Raw genomic sequence first — 23,264 nt, 5'->3', positions numbered from 1 at the left:
TTCCAACGTATTGTTGTCAGTAAATTGTTTGGAAGATTTTGAGCTTTAGTCACTCGATGGGAGTTTGTACTCACGTCTTCTCTTTAATAGTATTATTCCTCTATCTGGCCTTGATCAACATCTCCCGAGTCTACATTAGAATATGTTTCGATGCCATACCAGCATTGGAAGACGCCATTGTAGATGGTACGTACCCAAGAAGTGAAAGTGGTCGGAGCTCCATATCTTATCGCCGGAGCCAGGCTTGCAAGGAGCAACGTCAATTCCCCTCAACTACTCCCGAGGTCCGCTCCCACTCAATCTCTCGCCCTTGACATGTACCATACATCCCCTCGACCTATCGAAGGCTAAGAGTTCCCCCAAAAGAGACTGGTCGAACCGGGTAGATGCAGCAGAACTCGAGCGAGACCGACCAGAGGAGCGGTAAGCGCACATCGATCGGCAAGAGGAAGCTTGCTGAGCAAGGAGAGCAAACGCAGCCGCAGACGCAAAATACCATCTCTCAGCTCCTCTCCAATAACTCGCGCGACCATTTATCTCCGGGCGCTTCTCCCTCTTCGAAACGATCCCGCCTCTCTCACTCTCCCGCCCGTCCGACATCAGCGCGCCCGGCATCGCCGAACAAGATGTACAACTTTTCCGGCTCACCACCCAAGAATGGCGCGGCTTTTCTTCGAGCGAACCCGGGCGCGAGCAGTGTTCCTCCCGTCAAGGCGCAAGCATTCGCCGCAAATAACCGCCAGAATGCCTTTAGTCCTCATGGCGGGGCCAAGAAGCTGGTTGTAAAGAACCTTCGAACCGGGTCTCGAGCGAACCATGAGCCTTATTTCACCAAGACATGGGCCCAGCTCCAGACGGCATTAGCGGCGATCTTTGAAGGAAGGAAACCTGAGATATCTCTGGAGGAACTTTACAAGGGTGCGGAGAATATCTGCCGACACGAACGGGCGTCCTTGCTGGCCAAGAAGGTCCATGACAAATGCAAAGAATACGTGGCTGGAAAACTACGAGATAATCTAGTTTCCAGAGCTGGTGGTGGAACTGATGTTGATACATTGCGGGCAGTGATTGAAGCATGGTCGGCGTGGCATTCAAGACTTGTACGTTACCCGACCCATGAGCTCGGCCACGCCATTGTACTGACTACCCTAGATTACTGTTCGATGGATCTTCTATTACCTTGATCAATCCTTCCTCTTACACTCCAAGGAGTTCCCGGTGATACAGGAGATGGGTCATATCTTATTCCGCTCTCATATTTTTACCGATCCGAGTCTCAAGCCCAAGATCTCACAAGGCGCCTGTGACCTCATTGCGGCTGACCGGGGCACCGAAACCACCATTCTCCCGGATCCTACTCTTCTCCGGGCTGCCATCGAACTCTTTCACAATCTCGATGTTTACACCAGCGAATTCGAGCCTTTGTTCATCAATGAGACAGAAAAGTTTGTCGCGTCGTGGGCCCAACGGGAGGCGGGAGGATATTTGGCCTCATATGTTGATAATAGTCACCGTTTGATTGAACGGGAAGTGGAACGCTGCGAGCTGTTCTCTCTGAACCGAAGTACGAAGCAAAAATTGTCCGAACTACTCGACGAGATATTGGTCCTCAGACACGAAGATGTTCTGCTTGGCCAGACAGAAATCCTTGGCCTGATGCGATCGAGCAATAGCAAAGCTCTCAAACAGTTGTACAGCCTTCTCAGCCGAAAGGATCTTGCCAACAAACTTAGGCCATCCTTCAGCGCATACATAGTCGAAGAAGGATCAAGTATTGTGTTTGATGAAGGCAAGGAGGCGGAAATGGTGACTCGTTTATTGCAATTCAAACAAGAACTTGACGAGACCTGGATCAGGGCTTTCGATCGAAATACTGAGCTAGGAGATACTTTACGAGAAGCCTTCGGCAAATTCATGAATATGGGTAAGAAGAGCGATGCCACAGGTGGTACGGACAACCCGAAAACGGGTGAGATGATCGCAAAGCATGTCGATCGTTTGTTGAAGGGCGGTTGGAAACTACCATCTGGTCAACAAGGCGCAACAATGGCAGACGAAGACGCGGAGATTGATCGACAACTTGACCAGGCACTGGACCTGTTCCGGTTTGTGCAGGGTAAGGCCGTTTTCGAGGCGTTCTATAAGAATGATCTTGCCCGGCGTCTTCTTATGGGACGCAGTGCCAGTAATGAGGCTGAGAAGAGCATGCTTGTTCTGTTGAAGAAGGGTTTGTACGATCCAAAATCCCCTCGCCAGATTAAACTAACACCTTTCCTCTTAGAATGTGGTCCCAATTTCACGCACAACCTCGAGTCTATGTTTAAAGATATGGAGGTGGCACGCGATGAGATGGCCGCTTACAAGAATCTTCAACGAGAACTTCCTCGCAAAGATCGTGCTCCCATCGATCTTGACGTTAGCGTGCTTTCAGCTGCCTCGTGGCCGACATACTCCGATGTTCCAGTCCGGATCCCGCCCAGTGTTGCGACATCCATCAGCAACTTCGAGAGCTTTTATCACAACAAACACACAGGTCGCAAGTTAAACTGGAAACACCAGCTTGCTCACTGTCAATTAAAGGCCCATTTCCCCAAAGGAGTGAAGGAACTAGTCGTCAGCTCATTCCAAGCGATCGTACTGATCTTGTTCAATGACGTCACCGGCGGTGAAACATTGAACTATGCAGCCATCCAGGAAGCGACTGGACTTTGTAAGTGGAGACAGGTTGAGATGCTTTAGAATTCAACTGACATGATCCATAGCGGACCCGGAACTAATGCGAACGCTACAATCACTGGCCTGTGCCAAATATCGTGTCCTTGTCAAGAACCCGAAGGGCAAGGATGTGAACAAGACGGATGAGTTCTCGTACAACACTGGATTCAGCGACCCCAAGATGCGGATCAAGATCAACCAGATCCAGCTCAAGGAAACCAAGGAAGAGAACAAATCCACGCACGAGCGCGTAGCGGCGGATCGACACTTCGAGACCCAAGCCGCCATCGTGCGCATAATGAAGAGCCGCAAGACGATCAAGCATCAAGAATTGATTGTGGAGGTGACGGAGGCTACCCGTAGCCGAGGCATGCTTCAACCGGCCGAGATCAAAACCAACATTGAGAAGTACGTTACCTCTCCCCTGTTCCGATTTCCGAGGATACTAACGATGGGCAGATTGATCGAGAAGGATTACATTGAACGAAGCGATAACAACACCTACATCTATCTCGCATAGAGAAAGTCGGAAACTTAAGCCCCAAGCAGCCAACTGGGACACGAAATGTGTGGGGGCACCTTTTTTCGAATTGAGGATCTGTTCAATTGACCTTATAGCGGGCTCAATTATCTCGGATCCCCTAAGGGGGGGGGATAATTTGTGGCGCGGAGTACACACCGGGCAGTCTTTCTATGATGACCAATAGATAATGATGGCGTTTCATAGCCATTGAACCTATTTAGTACTTAACATATTCTTTTTTATTTTCATGATCTTGTGACTTGTTGTTTTCTGGGCCCGACGAGTGTAAAGTCGGAGTAGCTCCGATCCGCCGAGTCGCAAAGATCCAGGCTCGGCCGTTGCCGACATCCCCGGCCTCTCGCCGACCCCATCAATTGGAGCCCTGGAATGACCCGACCGCGGTAGAGGAGATTCTAGAAAGATTGCAGAAGGACGTACGTAATGGAAGTGATAGTAAAATGCCAGAGGGCTCACTGTGGTGATACGCGGCCAAAAACTGAATAGATAGTACGGGCCGGGGGTACGGGGTACGGGGTAAAGCAATGGAATGATTTGATTCAAATTACTAGTAACTATGGGGGACATTGAAATGCCAATAGTAATTTATGCTAAGCAAATTCCCGGCGTATGCTGTATCAATTGAATCGAACACTTATATATCCAAAAAAAAAAAAGGTGTAGGGAAATAGAGTACTGGTCGGTGCGCGGATCTTTGGGGAAGCTTCTCTCGGGACAGCAGTCCAACCAGCCAACCATTGCAGCCATTACAAGCACTGGGGAGCAGTACGAGTGAGTACTGAGTACTCGGGCGAGACCTGAAAGCAAGCTGCAACCGGCAGCGGTGAGTCTCGGACGACAAGTTGCCACCAGAGCTTAGGGTACCTGGCGGATAGCGGGATGTCCGCACAGGGTAATCCGAGATGTCCGAGCCAGACCGGGATGTGGATGGCTGTGGATGAAGAGGTGGATGTGGATGCAGTCATCGTGGCCGATCTGCTTTTTCATGTGAGCAAATAGATTGGGGAAAAATCGGATCATTGGGGAAGCTGGCCAGACATAAAGAGTTGGGACTGCCCTCGTTGACGGATTAGACTTGTTTCCCTTCTCTTCTTGCTTCCTCTCCATATACTCCACACATAACTGCCAGTGTGTATAGTGTAAACCATCGCATTATCTCCCCTCTTTCTCTCTCAAAATATCCAATTTCTCCTGTACGTCTTCTAATACCATCCCTACAGCTCGACACTTCACATTTTTCTCCCCATCTTTCCCCCCCGGATCGCTGTGTTAGCAACTAACCATCCTGGCAGCTTCGCCTGCGTCACCCCCCACTTTTTTCCCCGCTTCATCGCCCCAAAGTCCACGCCCCCATACTATTCGATTCCAGTTCGTGACGAGGAAAGTTTGAGCTTTGCCTTGACACGCCTGGTTGTGCCAATTTTTACAAATTTCCAAGTTGTGCAACTAGCAGCATATCGAACGACATAAAATATTCGACGGTTGGCCCGTTATATATTGCAATTTCTCGCGAGAACAAAAAAAAAAAAGCAATTCACGACCAGACGAATACGACGGGCTAAAAATTGAAATTGTGCGATCCAACAAAATGCAGAGTAAGTTCCTGAAGTTGAAGTTGAAGTTTCAACTTGAAGGTTGCCCGTTCCACAAAGATGCGAGGGGGTCGTCCCGCTTCTCATCTACCTACCAAGGTTACCACTAGATACAATTTTCCGCACTTCCAACTTCCCCGTTACCAATCCCGAACTTGAACGATCTTGAACTTGAATGCAGCAGACTGACCGTCTTTTCCAGCCAAGCACTTCTTTACCGACCCAAACCACCTGGTTCTGACCGCCCTCAACTCCCTGACCCTCACCAACCCGTCCCTTGCATTGGATGTTGAGAACAAGATTGTCTTCCGCCGGCCGGATGCCCCCCGCAAGTCGAACAAAGTTTCCATCGTCACTGGTGGTGGTTCAGGCCACGAACCCGCCTTTGCTGGCTTTGTCGGCCAGGGTCTCTGTGATGCTGCCGTAGCTGGTACCATCTTTGCTTCTCCTTCTGCTGAGCAGATCCGCAGAACCGCCATTGATCGCGTCCCTACTGACCAGGGTGTGCTAATTATCCCCAACAACTATACCGGCGATGTCCTCAACTTTGGTATGGCGACTGAGAAGTCGCGGGCTGCCGGTATTAAGACCGAGTTCTTTGCCATGGCCGACGATGTCGGTGTTGGCCGCACCAAGAGTGGTAAGGTTGGTCGTCGTGGTATTGGCGGCGGTATCTTGATCTTGAAGTTAGCCGGTGCTTTGGCGGAAGCTGGGTAAGTCATTACCGATTCCTGGTATTCCAATTTCAATTTTCGGGAGAGAGCAGCTGCTCACATACTTTATAGTGGCAACCTGGACCAAGTCTACCGTCTTGTTCAGCAGACCAACGACAACCTCGTGTCAATTGGTTCCTCTCTGCAGCATGTCCACGTCCCTGGCCGCGGTGTCCCCGAAGATTCCATCGCCAGCGACGAAGTCGAAGTTGGCATGGGTATTCACAACGAGCCCGGCTCTCACCGCACCAAGTTCGAGTTGGTTGGGCTGGTCACAACTATGCTTCGCCAACTGCTCGACCCTAACGACGCAGACCGCGCATATATCAAATATACTCCCAAGGACAAGTTTGTCCTTTTGATCAACAACCTGGGCGGTGTCAGCCCTATTGAGCTGTCCGGTATCCTTGATGAGGTTCACCGTCAGCTTACTGGCAGCTACAACATCAAGCCCGTCCGTGTCATCCAGGGTTCCTTCCTGACCAGTCTGAATGGGCTGGGCTTCAGTATTTCGCTACTCAAGTTAGAAGACACCGGTCTCGGTGCTGGCAAATCGATGCTCGAGCTCTTGGATGCTCCCGCTGAGGCTACAGGATGGGCCAATCCAATTACCGCCCCTACCTGGGAGAACCGCAACGACAGCCCAGTGCAGCTGAAGAACTCCAACTTGGGCCATGAGAACCCTAGCAACTTGAAGCGTAAGCAATGACCCCTCCCCCAAATTTCACAACAAGAAGCTAATTCAAACAACAGTGGACCCGGCCGTCGTAAAGAAGGTGCTCAGCGCCGGTCTCAGGCGCGTTATCAGCGCTGAGCCTGATGTCACCCGCTTCGACACAATCGTTGGCGACGGCGACTGCGGCATCGGCCTGAAGCGAGGCGCCGAAGCCATCCAGAAACTCCTCGATACCGCCCCGTTAACCGACGACATCGTCAACACGGTCAACCAGATCGTCAACGTCGTCGAAAACGTCATGGACGGTACCTCCGGTGCCATCTACGCTATCTTCCTGAATGCCTTGGCCCATGGCCTCCGCGACCAGGACAAGGGCTCTGCACTCCCCGCATCGACCGAAGTCTGGGCCAAGGCTCTGAAGCACTCCGTCAACGCTCTGGCCAAATACACCCCCGCCAAGCCGGGTGACCGAACTCTCATTGACTCCCTGGTGCCGTTCTGTGACACTCTCTTCGAGACCAAGGATATTCGTGGCGCGGCTGCGGCGGCCCAGAAAGGTACCGAGTCTACTAAGAGCATGAAGGCTAGTCTGGGTCGCTCAGTGTATGTTGGTAGTGAGGAGGAGTGGGTTGGCAAGGTGCCTGATCCTGGTGCCTATGGTCTCAGTGAGTTCTTGTCTGGACTTGCGGAGTCATCTTAGATGCTCTCGCCCTCGTATAAATAGCCATATACCTGATCCCTCTGCCCTTTGTGGGGTCTTGTTCCAATATAATTTCATGACGGTGATGACATTGAAATTTTCAAAGTTGTCAAGTAGTTTTTCCAAGTTTTTTGTCAGTGAGGGTAGTTAACACTTGGAACATTCGATTCTCCAGTGCCCACCCAGTGCACACTCCCGACAGCGGCCCCGCAGAATTGCGGCTACAAAACGGCCCCCAAAAACAAAACAATCCTCCAAATATAACCCTCCACCTGGTATTTCTCGACGAGTGCTTGCCAGCGTTGGACTCATCGTCGAAGCTGCGTCGAGGTACTCACCAAATGAGTCTGTCTGAGTTAACACCGGAGATATTGTGTCTCATCTTCAAATCTGTAGGTTTCACACACGCAGGTCAACAACAAGTGCCGTGTCCTGATCAGAGAAACTCCATGATGCCATCTAGCTACACTCCCCGGATGATCTCAGAAAAGTATGCAGTGTATCGAAATCATTCGACATACTCGCGACCCCGCTTCTGTACCGGTCTGTGATATTCCGCAGGTCAGGATCCACTACAAAGGCGTGGTTTCAATTCCCTAACGATGAAGGGATTAACGGTCAAGATGAGGCAGATGATCTTTCATTTGGCATTTTCTATCGGCTACTTGACGATAGAAATAAGGTACTGAGAGCATTTGTGCACCGAATCACAGTGGAAGACCTCAACACCTCTGACAGCCAGCTTGCTCGTCACAAGCTAATGGGCCCTCAAAATCTTCTCGCAAGGCTGGTGAAGAAATTGCCAAACCTTGAAACTGTGCAGTAAGTCAATTATGGAAAGACCGGGACTTTCATCATTCGGGAAGATGACTTAATCTCTGTATCTAGCTTCAAAAGATCAGTGTCTCTTCCACCATCAGAGGAGTTTGTGGAGGCATTTCTCACTCACAAGAAATCACCGAAGCTATTCCTGCTGGGAGAAAGCGGGTCAAAGACAACGGAAATCACTATGCCATTTGTACATGAGATCCGTACCTGGTTTGACGCTACAGTTTCTCCATCCCCCGAGAACAGAAGGAGTTGGTTCCAAATCCTAAACCTTGATGATCCCGACGCCGAGCCCTTCGAGCCGGAAAGGTTCGCCCTACACGAGTTATTTTCCGCTTATCCAAACATTGAAAGCCTGTCGGTATCGATCGATCGATTTCATGGGGGGTGTGATGGGGACCCGCCTTCTATACGGATATCTTCGCTCGCCCCAGGGACCACTTTCCCGCCGCTTCGAAGCCTTTCACTCAGCGGCTACGATGTAACTAAAGATGAAAAGGGCCAGCGTATTTGGAGTAAAAAGTTCCCCTGGAATCAATTGCAATCACTCACTCTTGGTCACCAAGACAACCCGGGATTTTTCAAGGCAGCTACTGGCAAAGTACGCCATTTGAAAAAGTTTGAGGCCACTCACTATGGGAAACCCAATTCCCGTCGGGACCTCGACGCGTTCTTGTCGTCTTTCCATACTCTGGAAAGTCTCACTGCTAAAGGAACGATTCCGTCCTTAGCTGCTATGGCTCATCATTCCAACCTCGAGCACCTTTGTCTTCACACAATTGAGCAGCCTGATAAGGAAAGAGTATCCTTGAATGCAAGTGAAATAAGAGCTTTGAATCGGAAACACCCTCGCCTCAAGAGCCTAGAGCTCGATATAGACCCGAAGGGAAAATGGGTAAGCTTTGGACAGGATGTACAATTTCGAGTTCTTGAAGCTAATATCATCTCCTCCAGCCTGACAACATAGTCAAAGCTATAGCAACAGGCTTCAAGAATCTTCATCAACTATCCATTCACGTCGGACTGAGACTCCCGCTCCTGATAAAGACATGTGAAGCCGACAAAACCGATGATCTTCTTGGTTTTAACGACAACTATTTCAAGTCTGTATTGACGGACGAAACAGCACAGGCTTTCGCGAATCGATTTTTCGCTTGCAGAGGGCCCTCAGCCGTAAAGAAAATCACGCTACAAACAGGTGAGAGCCTGCGCTGGTTTCCGCAATGGCCTCCTTGGTACGCTGAGTCGGAAGGCCAACATGCTAGGACATTTGAAGCCTATCCACCCCAGCACCAGGGTGACGAGCCGTGCCTTAAGGAGCTTATGAGTGATAGCGAGGGGGTATTTCCGAGCTCAGATTCTTCGGAAAAGAAGCCTCAACGACTTAGCAGGGCTCCCCGAGTTCTTCGGGCGTCGGGATTTCCAAGCGTCATCTAGTAGTGTGTGAATAAGTAACCTTACATAGTTGCGAGTAATAATCTGACAAAATCAAATCAGTCACCGACTAGGAGTTCAGTATTACGGCGGTATACACGACTAGAATCTGAGTAATTCCCAGGTGATGAGTAATGCAAGAGATGATATTCAATAATCCATTGTTAACCACATCTGCTCCAAGCTAAGACGCCACCCGACACAACAGCCTAAGAACGAGGCAAAAGAATCCAAACCAATGAACGCCGGAATTTTCTCTTGATCACTCATCCATTTTCCAAGGAGTGAAGTGCATGCAGGCCCAGGTCGGGACACGAAAAGACAAATGAAAAGCCTCAATCAGAGTTACATACGAATGTCACCTCACGAGACGAAAAGAAAACTTGCTGAGGTGTCCGAGCTGCTTAGCGGTGACGAGCAGAGAAGTAAGGGCGAGAGGGATCAAAAAAAAAGATTCGTAGGGTTAAAGTAAAATAGAGGGTATCGAGATCGATTACATGATTGGGGTCTTTTTTTTTCTTCCGCAGGGCACAGACATATTGGTAAATGGTGCGATGCAAGTGGAAGATCTTTAACCGCCCCGCAGATCCGATTTAATAGAGAGGGATATGCGACGAGGATGGGCGGGACAGGTGCGCATAATAGGCGATACGATAGAGCACTCAGCTGAGCAGAACGAGGATGACGGAGTCACCACGCAGAAACCTAGAAGAGTATTAGCGGCAGAAACGCAAGAATGGCTGTTGATAATGCCATAGAAGTAGGTTGCGACATCAAATTGCTAATGGGGAGCTTTCTGGGGATTCATGGGGTTAGGTAGATCACTCACATCTTGCTGACGAAACGATCCTTGTTCACACCCTTGCTCTTGCTACCCTTGGGCTTCTCAGTCCACATCTCCTTCACGTTCTCGAGAACCATGTTGCAGTGTCGGTCAAAGGCCTTGACACGGGCCAGAAGCTTGCGGTTGTTGCGGCAGGAGATCAGGACCTGAGTGTGTGTGCGGGTGGCGGTCTGCAGGAGAGAGAGGGGGCCGGCGGTGAGCTCGTGCTCCTCAACGAGGGCAACCTCATATTCGCTGTTGAGATGCGCGATGCACGATTAGTTTTCTGTATGTTTCACGCATGCATCGGAATGTGACAGGGGAGGGGTCCGGGTCTTTCTAGGGCTTGAGGATTCAAGCCCCGCACTTTTCCGACTAGGCAGAAGCCAGGGAGGAGGGGGGAGAGCAAAATGTCGTAGAATTGATAGTCATCATATTGGAAAGACCGGGGTGGGTGGAACGTACGTGAGCTCGTTCTTCGGCTTGTTAAGCAGATCTCTGTAGAAATTTGGTCAGCCAATGGAAAAGGCAGGGGTGAGTCATAGAAAACGAACTGAATCTTGGGGTCCGGAGCTGTCGACATGGTGTGTAGTGATGGGGGATATAAAAGGGCCTGGAGGTCTCGCCGGTGGTCGATGATTCCGCGACTTGAGGTTTGACATCACGTGATATTAGACACGATTGTTGCTGGCTGAGTGCCTTAATGCCTTGTTGCCTTACTGCCTAGTGGGTCAGGCCATTCACCCTGGGAACTGCTAGCGTGTAAGCTGCACGCGATTGGCTGTCACGTCGCGTACACGCTTGTTTGCGAGATCGTCGGATAGCTTCAACCGCGCATGCAAGGCTTCTCATTTAAACCTCCCCCAGCCATCCCACCCTCTGCAGGTGCTGCAGCTCCCTTTCGATTTTTCCCTCTCCTCCTTCCCCCCTTCCTCTCACTTAGTCACTTTTTGGTAAGAGCGGTCTATTCTCATATATCCTATTTGAGAATACCTACCTGTCAATCACCGGCTAACATTCCAGTCCTGCAGAGACTGCTCCACTACCCTACTGCATAACCGACCCTTTCTCCCGGACGACGAGATATTTCCCAGTATTCCCCGCGGAGCATTGGCTCATTTCGACCGGTTTCTTTCCCGAATGCTACCTTGAGTGCATTGATTATTGATTATCGATCATCGATCCTATTCCTCCTGCCGACTCTACCTCAAATCCCCACCTCCCCTGCGACAACCTGCCTTGTTCCTTGTCTCCTTATACATATCTCGGATCCCCGCTTTACTCCCTTCCCAACTTTTCCTCAGCCAACGTCGTCGTCGTCGTCGATTCTCCAATTTTCTCGTGCATGGTGGACTACCAAAGTTTTGTGAGATGGAATCTCAGGACGGAATCACCGTCCGCCCTATGAGGCGTACGGATCCTTATTCTTGCCATGTGTGTTTGGAATGAAAGCTAAACAGGAAAAAAATCATACAGTGAAGGTTCTCTACACATTCGACAACGACAATAAAACCAACTGTCTTGCTCGGTGGCCTCACGTGCTCGATATCCAGACTGCCTATTTGGAAGAACAAACCCAAATCGGAGTTATTGAGTTGAAAACATGCATTCAGGCAATTGTATCCGCCAGGTTCGAATTGATTCTCCCTCCCTCTATGGAACTCTAATTGAATACTTATACACCTTTTTAGTCCCGAGTTGGTGGCTCAGCTGGGCAAGGACTACACCGTTTACGCTTATGATTACTCGGAATACGAAACCCCCCCCTAGTCGGTCAAGGAATGCTCTCATGGGTTCTAGCGTCTGCCTCGCCAACCCCCGAAGCTCCGGCTCATCAATCGAAGACCATGGTGACGGGTCGTGTGTGCAAAAATCCCCTCGGTCTTTTTACGAAAGGGTCGGCTCAGGAGACCCTGGAGGTCAAACTACGACTGGTACCGGTCCCCACGGTCATGCAAAGTGAATATATCGACAGCATGCAAAAATATCGTGAGCTTAGCAATGTCATTCCCCACGACTTCGATGCCCAGTCCTGGACAAGCTTTATGCGTCAAAACCCGGGCCTGCTGGAGCGCTCCCGAAGCCAGCAACTTGAATCTGCCTCGTCACCCATGAATCACTCGGGTATTGAACGCTTCCACCAACTGTTGAGCGAAGGAGCTACCCCGCGCGAATTTTCGAACTACCCAAGTAATGAATCAACCCGCTCTCTATCACCCACCCATTCCTACGGTGCCCCAAGCCGGATATCTACTCCCGGCGGAATGCGACCTTCAACACAACAACCATCTCAATCGAAAGGTTTCACATCCAACGACATGATTCGTCCGTCATCGAGTGCCTCTATGCGCGATAGTGATATTCAAGCTTCAAGCTATCACCAACGAAGAGGATCTATCATGTCTGGCTATGGCAGTGGAGGAGAAGAGCCCACAGACCCTCAGCCTCGGAAAAGGGCCAAGGTCTACCAAGCAAGCTGGCCTGGTAAATCCGATATGAACATTGAGCGACAGCCGAGTTCCCTTAGAGTGCAAGCCAGCACAGCTGCTTCGGTCCGAATCCATCGCCCAACTCCAGTGAACCCTCTTCTGGCCGCCGAACACTCTAACGAGGAGCCTGTTCGTCCGCCTACTCCCATTTCACGCCCTGGTGACCATTCCCGACGAGCAAGACCTTCTTCGAGCTTGCTCCGTGAGTACTCTGTTCACAGTTCCTCCTCTTACATGTCACCCTACGCCCACAGTGACGAGGTGCTCACAACGGATCAAACTTCACCTGATGACTCCCGCTACCAAGGTCTCTTTGAGACCTCATTCAGCATGCCATCGTCGCCTCCTGTTGTGGAGTACCGCTTCCCGTCCAAGTCGAGTCCCAACCTGCCTCCAATCTCTTTGGATACTGACTCTGGGTTCATGAGTGGTGCCTTGGATGACATGATGGACGATGTAACCACACCTGTCGAGGAAGTCCAAAGGATCGAGCCGAATGCTGATGACCAAAACCTATCTCGCTCTGTCCGATCCGCTGTCCAGGCCACCTCTCCTGCCAGCACTGCTGACATCATACCCCCGAAAACCAGCGATTCTTCCTCGCAGCACCCGACAAGTGCCAACGCTAGACGGCCGCTTCCACGTACGCAATCATGCGCTTCTTCCAGACCTAGCTCACGAGCTGGCGGCCAATATACCCCGAAGCAACTCGCCCCAGCCCCGATGTCCCAGAGTGAATTCGAGCAGATGATAGCTACACTCCCGGCCAGTGACCCAGTCGGTCCTTCTCATCCTCCTCTTGTTCATGCCCAAACGTGGGCTGGACCTATGAGTGACTGCTATGGCCAGTCGCCGGATGCATCAGCTCCTCCGCCTCCCAAGGGTGGAAAAAACCGCAAAGGCGACTCATCAAAACAGGCTAAGAGAATCCAAACCCGTGCAGAATGTGCAGTTAGGGAAGGTCAGATGCCTCCTTACTGCGAGAACTGTGGCGCCATCGAAACGCCGACATGGCGGCGGGCATGGTCCAGGGAATTTGACGGGGATGCGGACCTCGCGAAAAGCATGTCGGTTAGCGAGCACCACTTGTTTTGGGAACCAGTGGAAAAGGACGACAATGATCAGGTCACAAAGTTCAAGATCTACAAAAAGACACTTCTTGAAGAAGATGTTGACTATGTCCAAGTCCTCCTCTGCAATCCTTGTGGATTGTGGCTCTTCAAGGCCAAAAGTATGCGCCCGGAGAACAAGTGGAACAAACAACCTGCCGAAAAGATCGGCGAAAAGAGACAGCGACCTTCTAGAAAACGCAAGCAGAGTGGGGGCCCTCTTTCTAAACCCTCGAGACGCACCCGCAGCAAGGTTGCCATAAGTGAGGTTGCCGCCTCGTCTCCAGCCCCGACAGAGGCTTCATCTATACACCCCGAGGAGGGCGCTACTTCTCAGGGCGCTACTCCTCAAGTGGAAAATGCACATGACGAAACTCATACCGAGGCTGAGGATTGTGAAGAATCTGCTAGCAAACGTCGCCGAGCAAACAGCGCCGAGCCACCTCGCTCTACTGATTCTGGGAGGAGTCGCTGGGAAGGCCAGGATGCTGTTGAGGCTCTCAAGCTTGCAATTCAATCCAGCCCAGCAAGGAATATGGAATCACGAAAAATTCCTCTGGCAGACGATACTAAGCTTACTCCAAAGCCTGTACGCCGGGCGTTGTTTCAAGCGGGCCAGCAAGACGGCGCTTTGAGAGAGCTAGGCGCCTCATTCGTCAACAGCTGTTCTCCTCGACGCAGCCCTCGCATCGCTTCTACGTCACACGACGACAAGCGCCAACAAGAAAAGGAGAATCAGGGACATCCTGACATTGACGATCTCTTTGAAAGTCCCGCCATGGACTTCGACCTGCCGGTCAGCCCCACCCCCCGTCGACGCAATACCTATGTCAACGTAATGCACGAGAGACGCCGTTCTTTGCCTACAAACTCCCCCACCGCCAGCAGAAAAAGAGAAGCTGGTGCGGCCGCAACCGCAGCCCGACTCACTGCGGAGCGCCTTCAGCGTATCCAGGATAGCCCCCAGTCTACTCCTCGCCAAAACCGCTCGCCCAATAAGACTGGTTCCACGGCACTCTCCGATGGAGACCTCCATACAGATGCTTTCAATGCTCTTGATGGCATGATGCTCGACATCTTTGATGAGGCCAACCGTCCTACGCTTAACTTGGACGGAGTGAAGTTTTCTGGAAACGACTGGGCGGACTGGCTCCCCTCAGACTACGTGTCGCCAACTGGATCTGAAGACGGACCCGCTCCTTCGGAAGATTTGATCAATGTTGTCCTATCTGATCCCAGCGCCATGAAGGAGAACATACACCCTTCCGACTTCAACATCTTCAACTTCGATAATACCGATATCCCTGACTCGGGCTTCTTCAGCTCCGATGCCCTCCATGGAGACGGCCCTTCCAAGGCCCAGTCTATCCATGAGAACCCCAGTGGACAGGCAAACTCCCCTAATGCCTCGACACCACAATAACTTGCTCTTTTACTTTGATTGTTTTTCTAGCGATGGCGTTCCGGTTGGGAGGTTGATTTGATTGCATACCGCATTCGTTTTCAACCGCTGCATATTTATCTAGTACCCCATTTTCCTTTGACTTGTTTTGAATTATGACAGATGTGCCTGCAGCGAACTTCAATACCGCGCACTATGCCGATAGTTAGTTGCTCGTTACTGAGCACCTCATACCCTTGCCTATAGATTAAGCAAGCCCCAACAAACCTTATGACCAATGAAAAAGAAATCCAAAATTACCATGTTCAATCTAAACCGGCTCCGGGGCTTCGAACTGAACCGCTTGTAAATGTACACAGTACCTCGGTAAGCCACGTACTCAGAGCTAGGCTTGACATTCCAAGGTTCTCGCATTCAACGCTCAGTAACAGGCTTAGGCTTAATGAGTAAGTACATCAGCGACCTATCAGGTGACCAGGTAGGTACTTGTTGGTGTCATCAGACAGAGGCTTCCAACGTTTGAGCTTGTCTTTCTTCGCGATCCTTTAAACATGAGCCTGTCAAGCCTACTGGAGCACGTTATGGTGGATTTTCACACCATCTTCGAAGCCTAGAATCTATACAAGGGCAACCCTGGAATGAAAAGAAATTGTATTTTCTGCACAGAGGATTGATGAAAATAAAAGACTCGGATACACCTCCGAGGTAAAGCAACGCTACTTTAATCCGTAAAAAGCCTCTGTATGGGCTAAGAACTCGTGCATCTCAAATAAGATCTTGGACGCCCATGAGGCCGAAGGTGAGTTGAGCTACCCTAGGGTAGTCAAAATCATCACATATGCATTCATTCTCCATCGTAGAAGATCGACTTGAATTTGTGTGTAGCTTCAACAACCTGCTCGTAAGTCCGGTAATCTATGTGGAAGAAAGACACGGTATAGGTTAGCTAAATGTTCCAGATCTAGGTATCGAAATCGAGGGCACTTACCGGAATCGGCAGGGTTACCCCAGTCTGTTGTTCCCAAAACGCGGACACCGAGACCCTAGTAGACGAGTGTATATGTCAGCTATCCATTGAAACATTGGGCCTCCCCTCGCTCTCAACCGCATGTCGCGGAATCTCATCAAGATTGCGAAGGAGTTCAACTGGAAACAATCCAAACATACTTGTCCACCTTCTAAATCAGCAACCTTGCCCACAACCTCAATCATCTTCCCCATCTGCAAGTGCGAGTCGGGCTTCAGGATGAGAGTGACGTCGCCGTTGTTACCGCATGTGATGGTCGCCGTGTCGCCGCGGAGCGAACTCACTGTGCCGAGAATGCGGATGGTGTGAGTTGAACGCTGGCCAGCGCTGGAAGGGTGAAAGGAATTGAGGTGGGAGGGAAGGATCCGGGGTGTTTGGAGCGACATTTTTGCGGGGTGTGTGGTGTGAAGGTCCAAAAAACATATCGGCTTCCAAGGTCGGTACGAAGTGAGCGACGCGGTGCGCGAGACACGTGATCACGTGAGTACATCTAGCTGCCAATGATTAAAGGGGAAATCATAGAAAGGTCATATAAACACTGTCATTTGTAGCGGGCCTGTTTAATTATTTTCTTGGTGGGGATTCTATATTAAATGCTTAGAAGAAAAAAACATTAAAAAAAAATAACTAGAGTAGTACTAGTAGGGCAATTCAGCAAAGCTATTTCAAAGATTTGCAGCTTAGACTGTGAAAATATAGCTCGGTTTGACAGGCAGGAACATAAAGTCATGCCCAGGTGGGTATGTCTCATACAAAGTGTTCATTATCCATGGATAATTCCATTGAATATCGATTCCGAAGTCGAATTTAGCATCCTTTCAAATCGCAAAAGACGAAATGTATCAAGATCCTCCGAGAACCTAATGCGAGATGTCGCTGTAGTATGCCATCACGTGACTATCAATTTCACTCCGAAGCTCTGCTTCCTGCGCCAGTTCAAGCCCGCAACTCTGAACATCACGACACAAAAACAGTCTGGATACGTTCTCGAATGGACATCTGGTTTCTGTAATACGCCCACACTATTGCGACACTCGACCTCTCCTCGCCCCGCATTTAACCTCCATATACCTCAGTCATGCCTCCTCCGCTTCCCTCCCACCACCGCGGGATGACCGCGAACCCGCTTAAGCCTGTGGGCCGGTACCGACCAGGAAAGCCGGTCGCCGAGGAGGAATCATCTTCTGAGGAAGAGGAGGAGGACGATGTTGAAGCGCAGCAAGAAGCAGAAATAAGACGGCAGGCCGAAGCGCGACTCCGACGACAGCAAGCTCCCAAAGCCAGCTCGTTTCCTGCAGCGGCAGTACCCAAGGTCGCAGAACAAGACGAGGACGAAGAAGGATTCGTCACCGAAGAGGAAGAAGAAGACGATGAGCCCGCGCCCGCGCACGCTCCGCTAAAAGCTGCACCGGCAGTACAATCCGACACCGCGGGAGTTTCAGCGCCTAAGACCACACCAGTAGCCAAGGCACAGGAAAGCGAGGAGGAATCAGAGGAAGAAGAGGAGAGCTCGGAAGAGGAAAGCAGCTCAGAAGATGAGGCGCCGCGGAGGATGCTCATTCGACCTACGTTCATTAAGAAAGACAAGAGAGGCATTGCGGCAGGACAAGATGCCGGCGCACAATCGCAACCAGCTCCCGGTGCGACAGACTCAGCAGCCGACGACGAGAAGCGCCGTGCCCAACGCCAGGAGAAAGCCGATCAATTAGTACGGGATCAACTCGAGAAGGAAGCGATTGCGCGCTCTGCCGGAAACCGAGCCTGGGACGACGATGAGCTCGTGGAGGCCGACGAGGAGGAAGCGATTGATGACCGCGATGGCCTCGACCCAGAGGCAGAATATGCGGCATGGAAACTACGAGAATTGAAGCGCGTCAAGCGCGAGCGCGAAGCAATCGAAGAAGCCGAGAAGGAACGCGAAGAGATCGAGCGACGCCGCAACCTCACCGCGGAAGAACGAGATGCCGAGGACCGCGAGTTCATATCGAAGCAGAAGGAGGAACGGGAGGCCACGCGTGGCGAGACAGGATTCATGCAAAAATATTTCCACAAGGGTGCTTTCTTCGGCGGCGATTTGGAGCGTGAGGGCGTTGATCAGCGGAATGTCATGGGTCGGCGATTTGCAGACGATGTCAATCGCGAAACACTTCCTCAGTACATGCAGATTCGTGACATGACCAAGCTTGGAAAGAAGGGTCGTACTCGTTACCGTGATCTGAAGTCTGAGGATACGGGTAACTTTGGCGAAGGTTACCAGAATCGACGACGAGATAATGCTCCGCCGATTGGTATTACCGACGAGCGTTTCATGCCTGATCAGGGCGATTCTCGTGGACCTCAGAGACCGACCGGAGCCAATGCCAGTGTCGTTCGCCCGAGGCGCACGTCCAGATCTAGATCACGCTCTCCGCGACGAGATCGGTCTAGAGAGCGGCGGAAACGCAGCCCCTCGCCATATGAAGATCGGGACAAGCGCCGGCGCGTGGAGAGTTCTTCATGATCAGCTTTATGACTGGAGCGAACAATGCTTCTTCCTAATTCTCTTTTTTGGCGTTTTTGCGGAACCTACGATAAAAGTTGCATGGGTGGCGGCCTTAACTTGTGTGTGATATACTACTAGTAGCATCTTGAGCAAAACATATTGGCCCATGTCTGGGCTGGGTACAGAAATATAATGCTCCCTCGCCGGGAGGGCCTGTATTGTTGGTGTGGTATTGCATCGGCCCAGTGCCAATGAAGCATTTGTACATTAAATTCCACAGGTGACATCTCGGGCTACTAGCCTTCTTCAATCAGGTGTCACCCTTCTATGCATACATAACTTCGTCAAGCAACCACAATCGGCATGAAGAGCCATATCCTCTCGGCACAGATAACGCGTAGGCATGGCAAAGCAAGGTGTGCGTGAAAGATCAAGTGCCGTTTCGAGCCAGTGATAACCAGCAGAGTGGCCATGATATTGGTCGGTTATACCCGTGGGGAAGGAGTATTTCCAATGGCAGCCTCAGAGCGCTTATTTGATACCAGAGCGCTCAAGTACCTTCTCCCTTTCCATCACGCTATCGCCAAAACGTAGCAAGAAAACTGTGCGGCTAGGCCACATCTCTGTAGGTTGGTTATGAGCCGAAACCTTGGCCTCGAAGCCGCATCCATCACAGACCCCCTCAATGACACCAGCAATGTATGCTGCGCAGTTGAGCATGTTCATCTCGCGTGGAACACTGATATACGTATTGACTAGGGGATCGTTATCGGTGATCATGTATTCGTTGGGGGTATCTGGTGACACGGAATGTTCGAGGGCATCGGCGGAACGCTGGAAGAGGAGTCTCCATAGTGGACCGTGGATGAGATGGAGGAGGGGGAGGATCCGGAGAGGACGGTTTGGTGGGGATGATGAGGTCGATGAGCTGGAGAGAGCAGAGGAGGAGGTGGAGGTAGAACGATAAAAGAGAAGGTCAAGAAGGCGAAGGCCAAGAGGATATCCTTGTTCATTTAATCTGGGGTTATCAGTATTCATGGACTTGTAGAATGGAGGTAGGTACTAATCAGAGCACCGCTGTGAACGAGCGGTAGGCACAATACTCCATTGAGCCTGCAGATTGATTTCTGATTGACTAGAATTGCCAGATTGACGTACCTTTTTTCCAAGTCTTGGATACCTGTTACCCTCCGCTGGGCATATGTGACCATCTCTGCGAAAAGGTAGGCGAAGCTCGCCCGGCTGAGCTCTGCATTGCGGCTGCGGTTGAGATGCCTGTCATAGATCGTTTTGCGATTGGAAGGCACACGAAGACCAGAGGCCTGCTGTGGAGTTGAAGGTGGCTGCGGAGTCTGTGGTTTGTCGCTTGATGCGGACTGGGGGGGTACCGGCGTTGCTATTGCTGATGGAGAGCATGGAGACGTGCCTGGGCGGTGCCGCCATGATGTGGATAAATTGCGACAACCACGATCTTCAGACGGGAATAGATGTTAAGAGCAATAGTTGAGGTAGCTGTGGGAAAGTGGCTGGTCCAGGTCAAGGGTTCATGGGTATGTCTATGTTGACCAGGGGAGTGTCGGAGGTTCGACGTGGATGCGATCTACGGTGGAGCACATCGCCCTCGGGTGCAGCCAAAATCACCCAATTTTCATCAAGAGCAAGTCCGCTTAGGTCCAGCATCCTGCTCACTGCTACTTGGGTCTACAATATTTACAATATTTACATTGGAGTGGTGAGAGGTAATTGGCTTGCAACAAATTGTGATTCATTTGATCTTATAAAAATGCTGGAGTGACTGACGAACACACACTTCGTCGCATATATGCGCACCGGAGTCAATCAAGTTTTTCACCACAAGGCACCGATACATATAGAGATGAGCGGCAGCAGGTAGTCCCAGATATCTTTGATCTAATCCAGACCAAAGGTTATAATGCACACGAGTATACGAGAGATAATCCTATTCTGAAGAACCAGCAATGTTAGCGAGGTTCGACTCAATAGTCAAGTAGAATAAAAATCAAAATCCGTTGACCAGCATTCAATCAGACATCCAAGGAAGATTCAGCGCCCATTGCCGTCTGAAAAAGGTTCGATCGACGGCTAGCGTGGAAACTGCGAATGTAGGAAAAGCTTTCATCATAGAAGGACCAAAAGGTCCGGCTGGAACGGTGTTGCAAATGCATTTTGCAAATACGATGATAAAAAAAAAAAAGGGTTGCGACTTACCAAGTTAGTTTGTTTGAAAATTAAGCCGATTTGAATCCATGCTCCAACTTTCGAGGCGGCAAGAGAGCAACATGAAGCTTCTTGTGCTCGAAGGTTGAGTGGAAGAAGGTTGTGAGGAAGAAAAGAAAATTTCGGGAGGGAACGGGCCTTTTTATACCTAAAGGCGGTGCAGCTGCCCCGGAAACCACACACACCGAAACCGAGAGACCGAGAGACCCATCCAGAGAGTGGGAAGCTTCTAGAGGTGTTATCCACTCGAGAGAAAATTTGCATGACTTCTAATTATGTGGTAATAATATGTAAACAGTCAATCTTTCTCAGCTAGGCCTTTGAATATTGGAGCATGCTCCACCATGAGAAGTTGAAGTTTTCCTACGACATTAAGCCAAAGTCGATTAGGTCCAACTTATTGGCAAAAGCTTCCCTAGGAATCAGGAATTATTTGGTTTAAACAATAGCTCTGGTTATTGAGGACCTCTAGCGATACCTATTCGACCCGTATGTACTCCTAGTTAAAACCATCCAGTGGCGGTAACCAACCCGACAGAACGCAAATTAGAACGATATCGCCGAAAGAAAAAAAAATTGCATGTCATAAAGTGGGTCCGCTACTTGAAGCTCTTCTGCTTTGAGCGCGAATTCCAGTTGAGAGTTTTCGAGATGCTGTGGACCCAGTCCTCGCCTCGTCGCCCTTGGGGAAGGACATTAGCAAATGGATATCTCGAAGCTGACACTGTAACGTAGTCTCCAGGGTGCAGTTCGACCCTTCAATCTTTTGTTAGCGAGCTGCCATCTGTAACATTCATTAGATATATCCATCCAAGGGAGCTCACCTCTCGCGACCATCGAAACTGGCCCAGGAACTTGTCCGAGCATCGTAAGGCACACCCATCCGGAGTACAATGGTATCTGGTAGAATGATTGGACGGAAGGATAGTGTGTGCGCGCAAATGGCAGTGACGAGGATCACTGGGTTCTCGGGGTGCGACAGAGAACCGCCAGCAGCGAGGTTGTAGGCTGTCGAACCCGTCGGGGTCGCAATACATATTCCATCGGCAAGTAGAGTGGTAAAGTGCTCGTCGTCGCCAAATAATTCGATTTGGGACATGGCTAGCAATGGTTAGTATATGCGCACATGACTCGTCGTAGAGAGATAGGAAAGTAGAAAACATACTTGGGTTTGGGCCACGGTCAAGCACAACATCATTTAGAATTTCATAAACTCTATCAGGAGTGTGCGTCAATGTGTCCTCTCCTTCTTCTCCGATTAGTTCCTCCACCAAATCCCGGCTTGTGAGTCCTCTGGCATGGGGATCCTTCAATCGTGCTTTACTTCTCATGATAGTGCATTCGAATCGTAACCGGAGGCTGACGACAACGCCATCCCGGAAAGCATTCTCCAGAATGTGCTGATAATCGGCAAAGTCGAAATTTGTCAAGAATCCTAATGAGCCGAGCGCAAAAGACAGAACTGGCGGCACGATACGCTGGAATAGCCAGCTAGTGTACAACACCGTTCCATCACCACCCAGCGTGACGACAAAATCAAAGAGATGTGGCTGATCTTGGGCGAGCTTGGGATCCCAAAACTTCAGCCGGCCCTTGGCTGACGAGTTTTCCTGTAGAAGTTGCAGGGTCCCGAAATCTGGGTGTGTCTCCATCCGCTTTTCCACATACACATTGTAAAGAGTGTCACGGTCCTTCGAGAGAAGCCATCTTGTTACCTTGCGCGTTAAGCTAACGAGGGATTCGTCATATGCCTTGCTCACCACGAAGACATTCTTCACGGTAAGCTTGAGCTTAATGCTTCCGAGCTTCTTTGATAGTTTGCGAACATTCCAAGCCATGTCGGACAGCTGGCGCTTGGTCAAATGTCGCGATTGAATGATAGTAGGAACTGGCTTCATATTGCCACCGTCACCATCAACCATCGAGACAACATGGTCGTCATCGAGGGCGCTCGTATCGACCCCAGGTTCCTCTTCATTGAGTGTGCGGATCACTTCTTGAGCCTCCTCGTCCTCCGCAGCCCCGCCCGGATACTTGACAGGCGATGCCCATTCCCCCGCGATAAGGGAGTGTACATAGCAGGCAGTTGTCTTATCATGCTGGTCAAAGTGGTGGCGGATTCTAGGTTTCTCCATCTTCACCAGAGAGGATTTGCGGCGGTGGCTCGAGTCGGGATAGAAGACGACCTAGAAAGGAGTAGAACAAACGGAAAGCTTAGCACGATAATGAGAAATTTTTCAATGTTCACATACCTCCAACCGGTTTTGCGCATCGGGGTCAGTAGCTCCTCCGTAGCTCTATAATGCATGGGTCAGTTTGTCTGCGATGCCCCGCGCGTTTGGCCCACGTACCTCGTCAACGGCGGGCGAGGACGACTTCCGGTCAGAGTCCATAGTCAAAGTATGTGAGTGTCGTTTGCTTGCTGATCAGATTGTCATTTTGCGTGGTTTAGATGGTTTGCTGGTCGTTGTGCGGTGAGATGTAGTGCAATGCCA

General features: G+C 50.6%; 10 protein-coding genes across 10 annotated transcripts; 6 read left to right on the top strand and 4 right to left on the bottom strand.

The window, feature by feature from the left end:
- Positions 1-386: 386 nt before the first annotated feature.
- N7533_003015 (cullin family protein) lies at positions 387-3,235 on the top strand (the record flags this gene model as incomplete). Its single annotated transcript, XM_057099665.1, has 5 exons — positions 387-1,100; positions 1,153-2,227; positions 2,282-2,710; positions 2,763-3,123; positions 3,175-3,235. 5 exons carry the CDS (start codon positions 387-389, stop codon positions 3,233-3,235), a joined length of 2,640 nt encoding a protein of 879 aa, XP_056964801.1.
- A 1,609-nt stretch (positions 3,236-4,844) lies between these two features.
- Positions 4,845-6,937, top strand: N7533_003014 (uncharacterized protein; the record flags this gene model as incomplete). The annotated part of the gene is made up of 4 exons (XM_057099664.1): positions 4,845-4,851; positions 5,051-5,561; positions 5,634-6,259; positions 6,315-6,937. The coding sequence occupies 4 exons, from the start codon at positions 4,845-4,847 to the stop codon at positions 6,935-6,937; spliced, it is 1,767 nt and encodes a 588-aa protein (XP_056964800.1).
- A 1,009-nt stretch (positions 6,938-7,946) lies between these two features.
- On the top strand, positions 7,947-9,202 carry N7533_003013 (uncharacterized protein; the record flags this gene model as incomplete). The annotated part of the gene is made up of 2 exons (XM_057099663.1): positions 7,947-8,660; positions 8,720-9,202. 2 exons carry the CDS (start codon positions 7,947-7,949, stop codon positions 9,200-9,202), a joined length of 1,197 nt encoding a protein of 398 aa, XP_056964799.1.
- A 659-nt stretch (positions 9,203-9,861) lies between these two features.
- N7533_003012 (mRNA splicing protein SMD2) lies at positions 9,862-10,605 on the bottom strand (the record flags this gene model as incomplete). The annotated part of the gene is made up of 4 exons (XM_057099662.1): positions 9,862-9,904; positions 10,029-10,277; positions 10,488-10,520; positions 10,577-10,605. 4 exons carry the CDS (start codon positions 10,603-10,605, stop codon positions 9,862-9,864), a joined length of 354 nt encoding a protein of 117 aa, XP_056964798.1.
- Positions 10,606-11,393: 788 nt separating this feature from the next.
- N7533_003011 (uncharacterized protein) lies at positions 11,394-11,792 on the top strand (the record flags this gene model as incomplete). Its single annotated transcript, XM_057099661.1, has 3 exons — positions 11,394-11,433; positions 11,499-11,652; positions 11,714-11,792. The coding sequence occupies 3 exons, from the start codon at positions 11,394-11,396 to the stop codon at positions 11,790-11,792; spliced, it is 273 nt and encodes a 90-aa protein (XP_056964797.1).
- Positions 11,793-11,803: 11 nt separating this feature from the next.
- On the top strand, positions 11,804-15,043 carry N7533_003010 (putative GATA transcription factor (Ams2); the record flags this gene model as incomplete). The annotated part of the gene is made up of 1 exon (XM_057099660.1): positions 11,804-15,043. One exon carries the CDS (start codon positions 11,804-11,806, stop codon positions 15,041-15,043), a length of 3,240 nt encoding a protein of 1,079 aa, XP_056964796.1.
- An 823-nt stretch (positions 15,044-15,866) lies between these two features.
- Positions 15,867-16,435, bottom strand: N7533_003009 (putative ssDNA binding protein Ssb3; the record flags this gene model as incomplete). Its single annotated transcript, XM_057099659.1, has 3 exons — positions 15,867-15,937; positions 16,011-16,065; positions 16,190-16,435. 3 exons carry the CDS (start codon positions 16,433-16,435, stop codon positions 15,867-15,869), a joined length of 372 nt encoding a protein of 123 aa, XP_056964795.1.
- A 692-nt stretch (positions 16,436-17,127) lies between these two features.
- N7533_003008 (microfibrillar-associated 1 family protein) lies at positions 17,128-18,549 on the top strand (the record flags this gene model as incomplete). Its single annotated transcript, XM_057099658.1, has 1 exon — positions 17,128-18,549. One exon carries the CDS (start codon positions 17,128-17,130, stop codon positions 18,547-18,549), a length of 1,422 nt encoding a protein of 473 aa, XP_056964794.1.
- Positions 18,550-19,062: 513 nt separating this feature from the next.
- On the bottom strand, positions 19,063-19,974 carry N7533_003007 (trafficking protein particle complex subunit 5; the record flags this gene model as incomplete). Its single annotated transcript, XM_057099657.1, has 3 exons — positions 19,063-19,549; positions 19,690-19,806; positions 19,841-19,974. The coding sequence occupies 3 exons, from the start codon at positions 19,972-19,974 to the stop codon at positions 19,063-19,065; spliced, it is 738 nt and encodes a 245-aa protein (XP_056964793.1).
- A 1,394-nt stretch (positions 19,975-21,368) lies between these two features.
- On the bottom strand, positions 21,369-23,162 carry N7533_003006 (putative NAD+ kinase; the record flags this gene model as incomplete). Its single annotated transcript, XM_057099656.1, has 5 exons — positions 21,369-21,525; positions 21,594-21,870; positions 21,935-22,955; positions 23,022-23,066; positions 23,121-23,162. 5 exons carry the CDS (start codon positions 23,160-23,162, stop codon positions 21,369-21,371), a joined length of 1,542 nt encoding a protein of 513 aa, XP_056964792.1.
- Positions 23,163-23,264: the final 102 nt, after the last annotated feature.

The sequence above is a fragment of the Penicillium manginii genome (assembly GCF_028828005.1).
Source record: "Penicillium manginii strain IBT 31320 chromosome Unknown utg000002l:1.0-5564898.0:1.0-5567710.0, whole genome shotgun sequence".
Classification (NCBI taxonomy): domain Eukaryota; kingdom Fungi; phylum Ascomycota; class Eurotiomycetes; order Eurotiales; family Aspergillaceae; genus Penicillium; species Penicillium manginii.
Note: the sequence above shows the minus strand (reverse complement) of the source record. Positions and strands in the feature narration are given on the sequence as shown.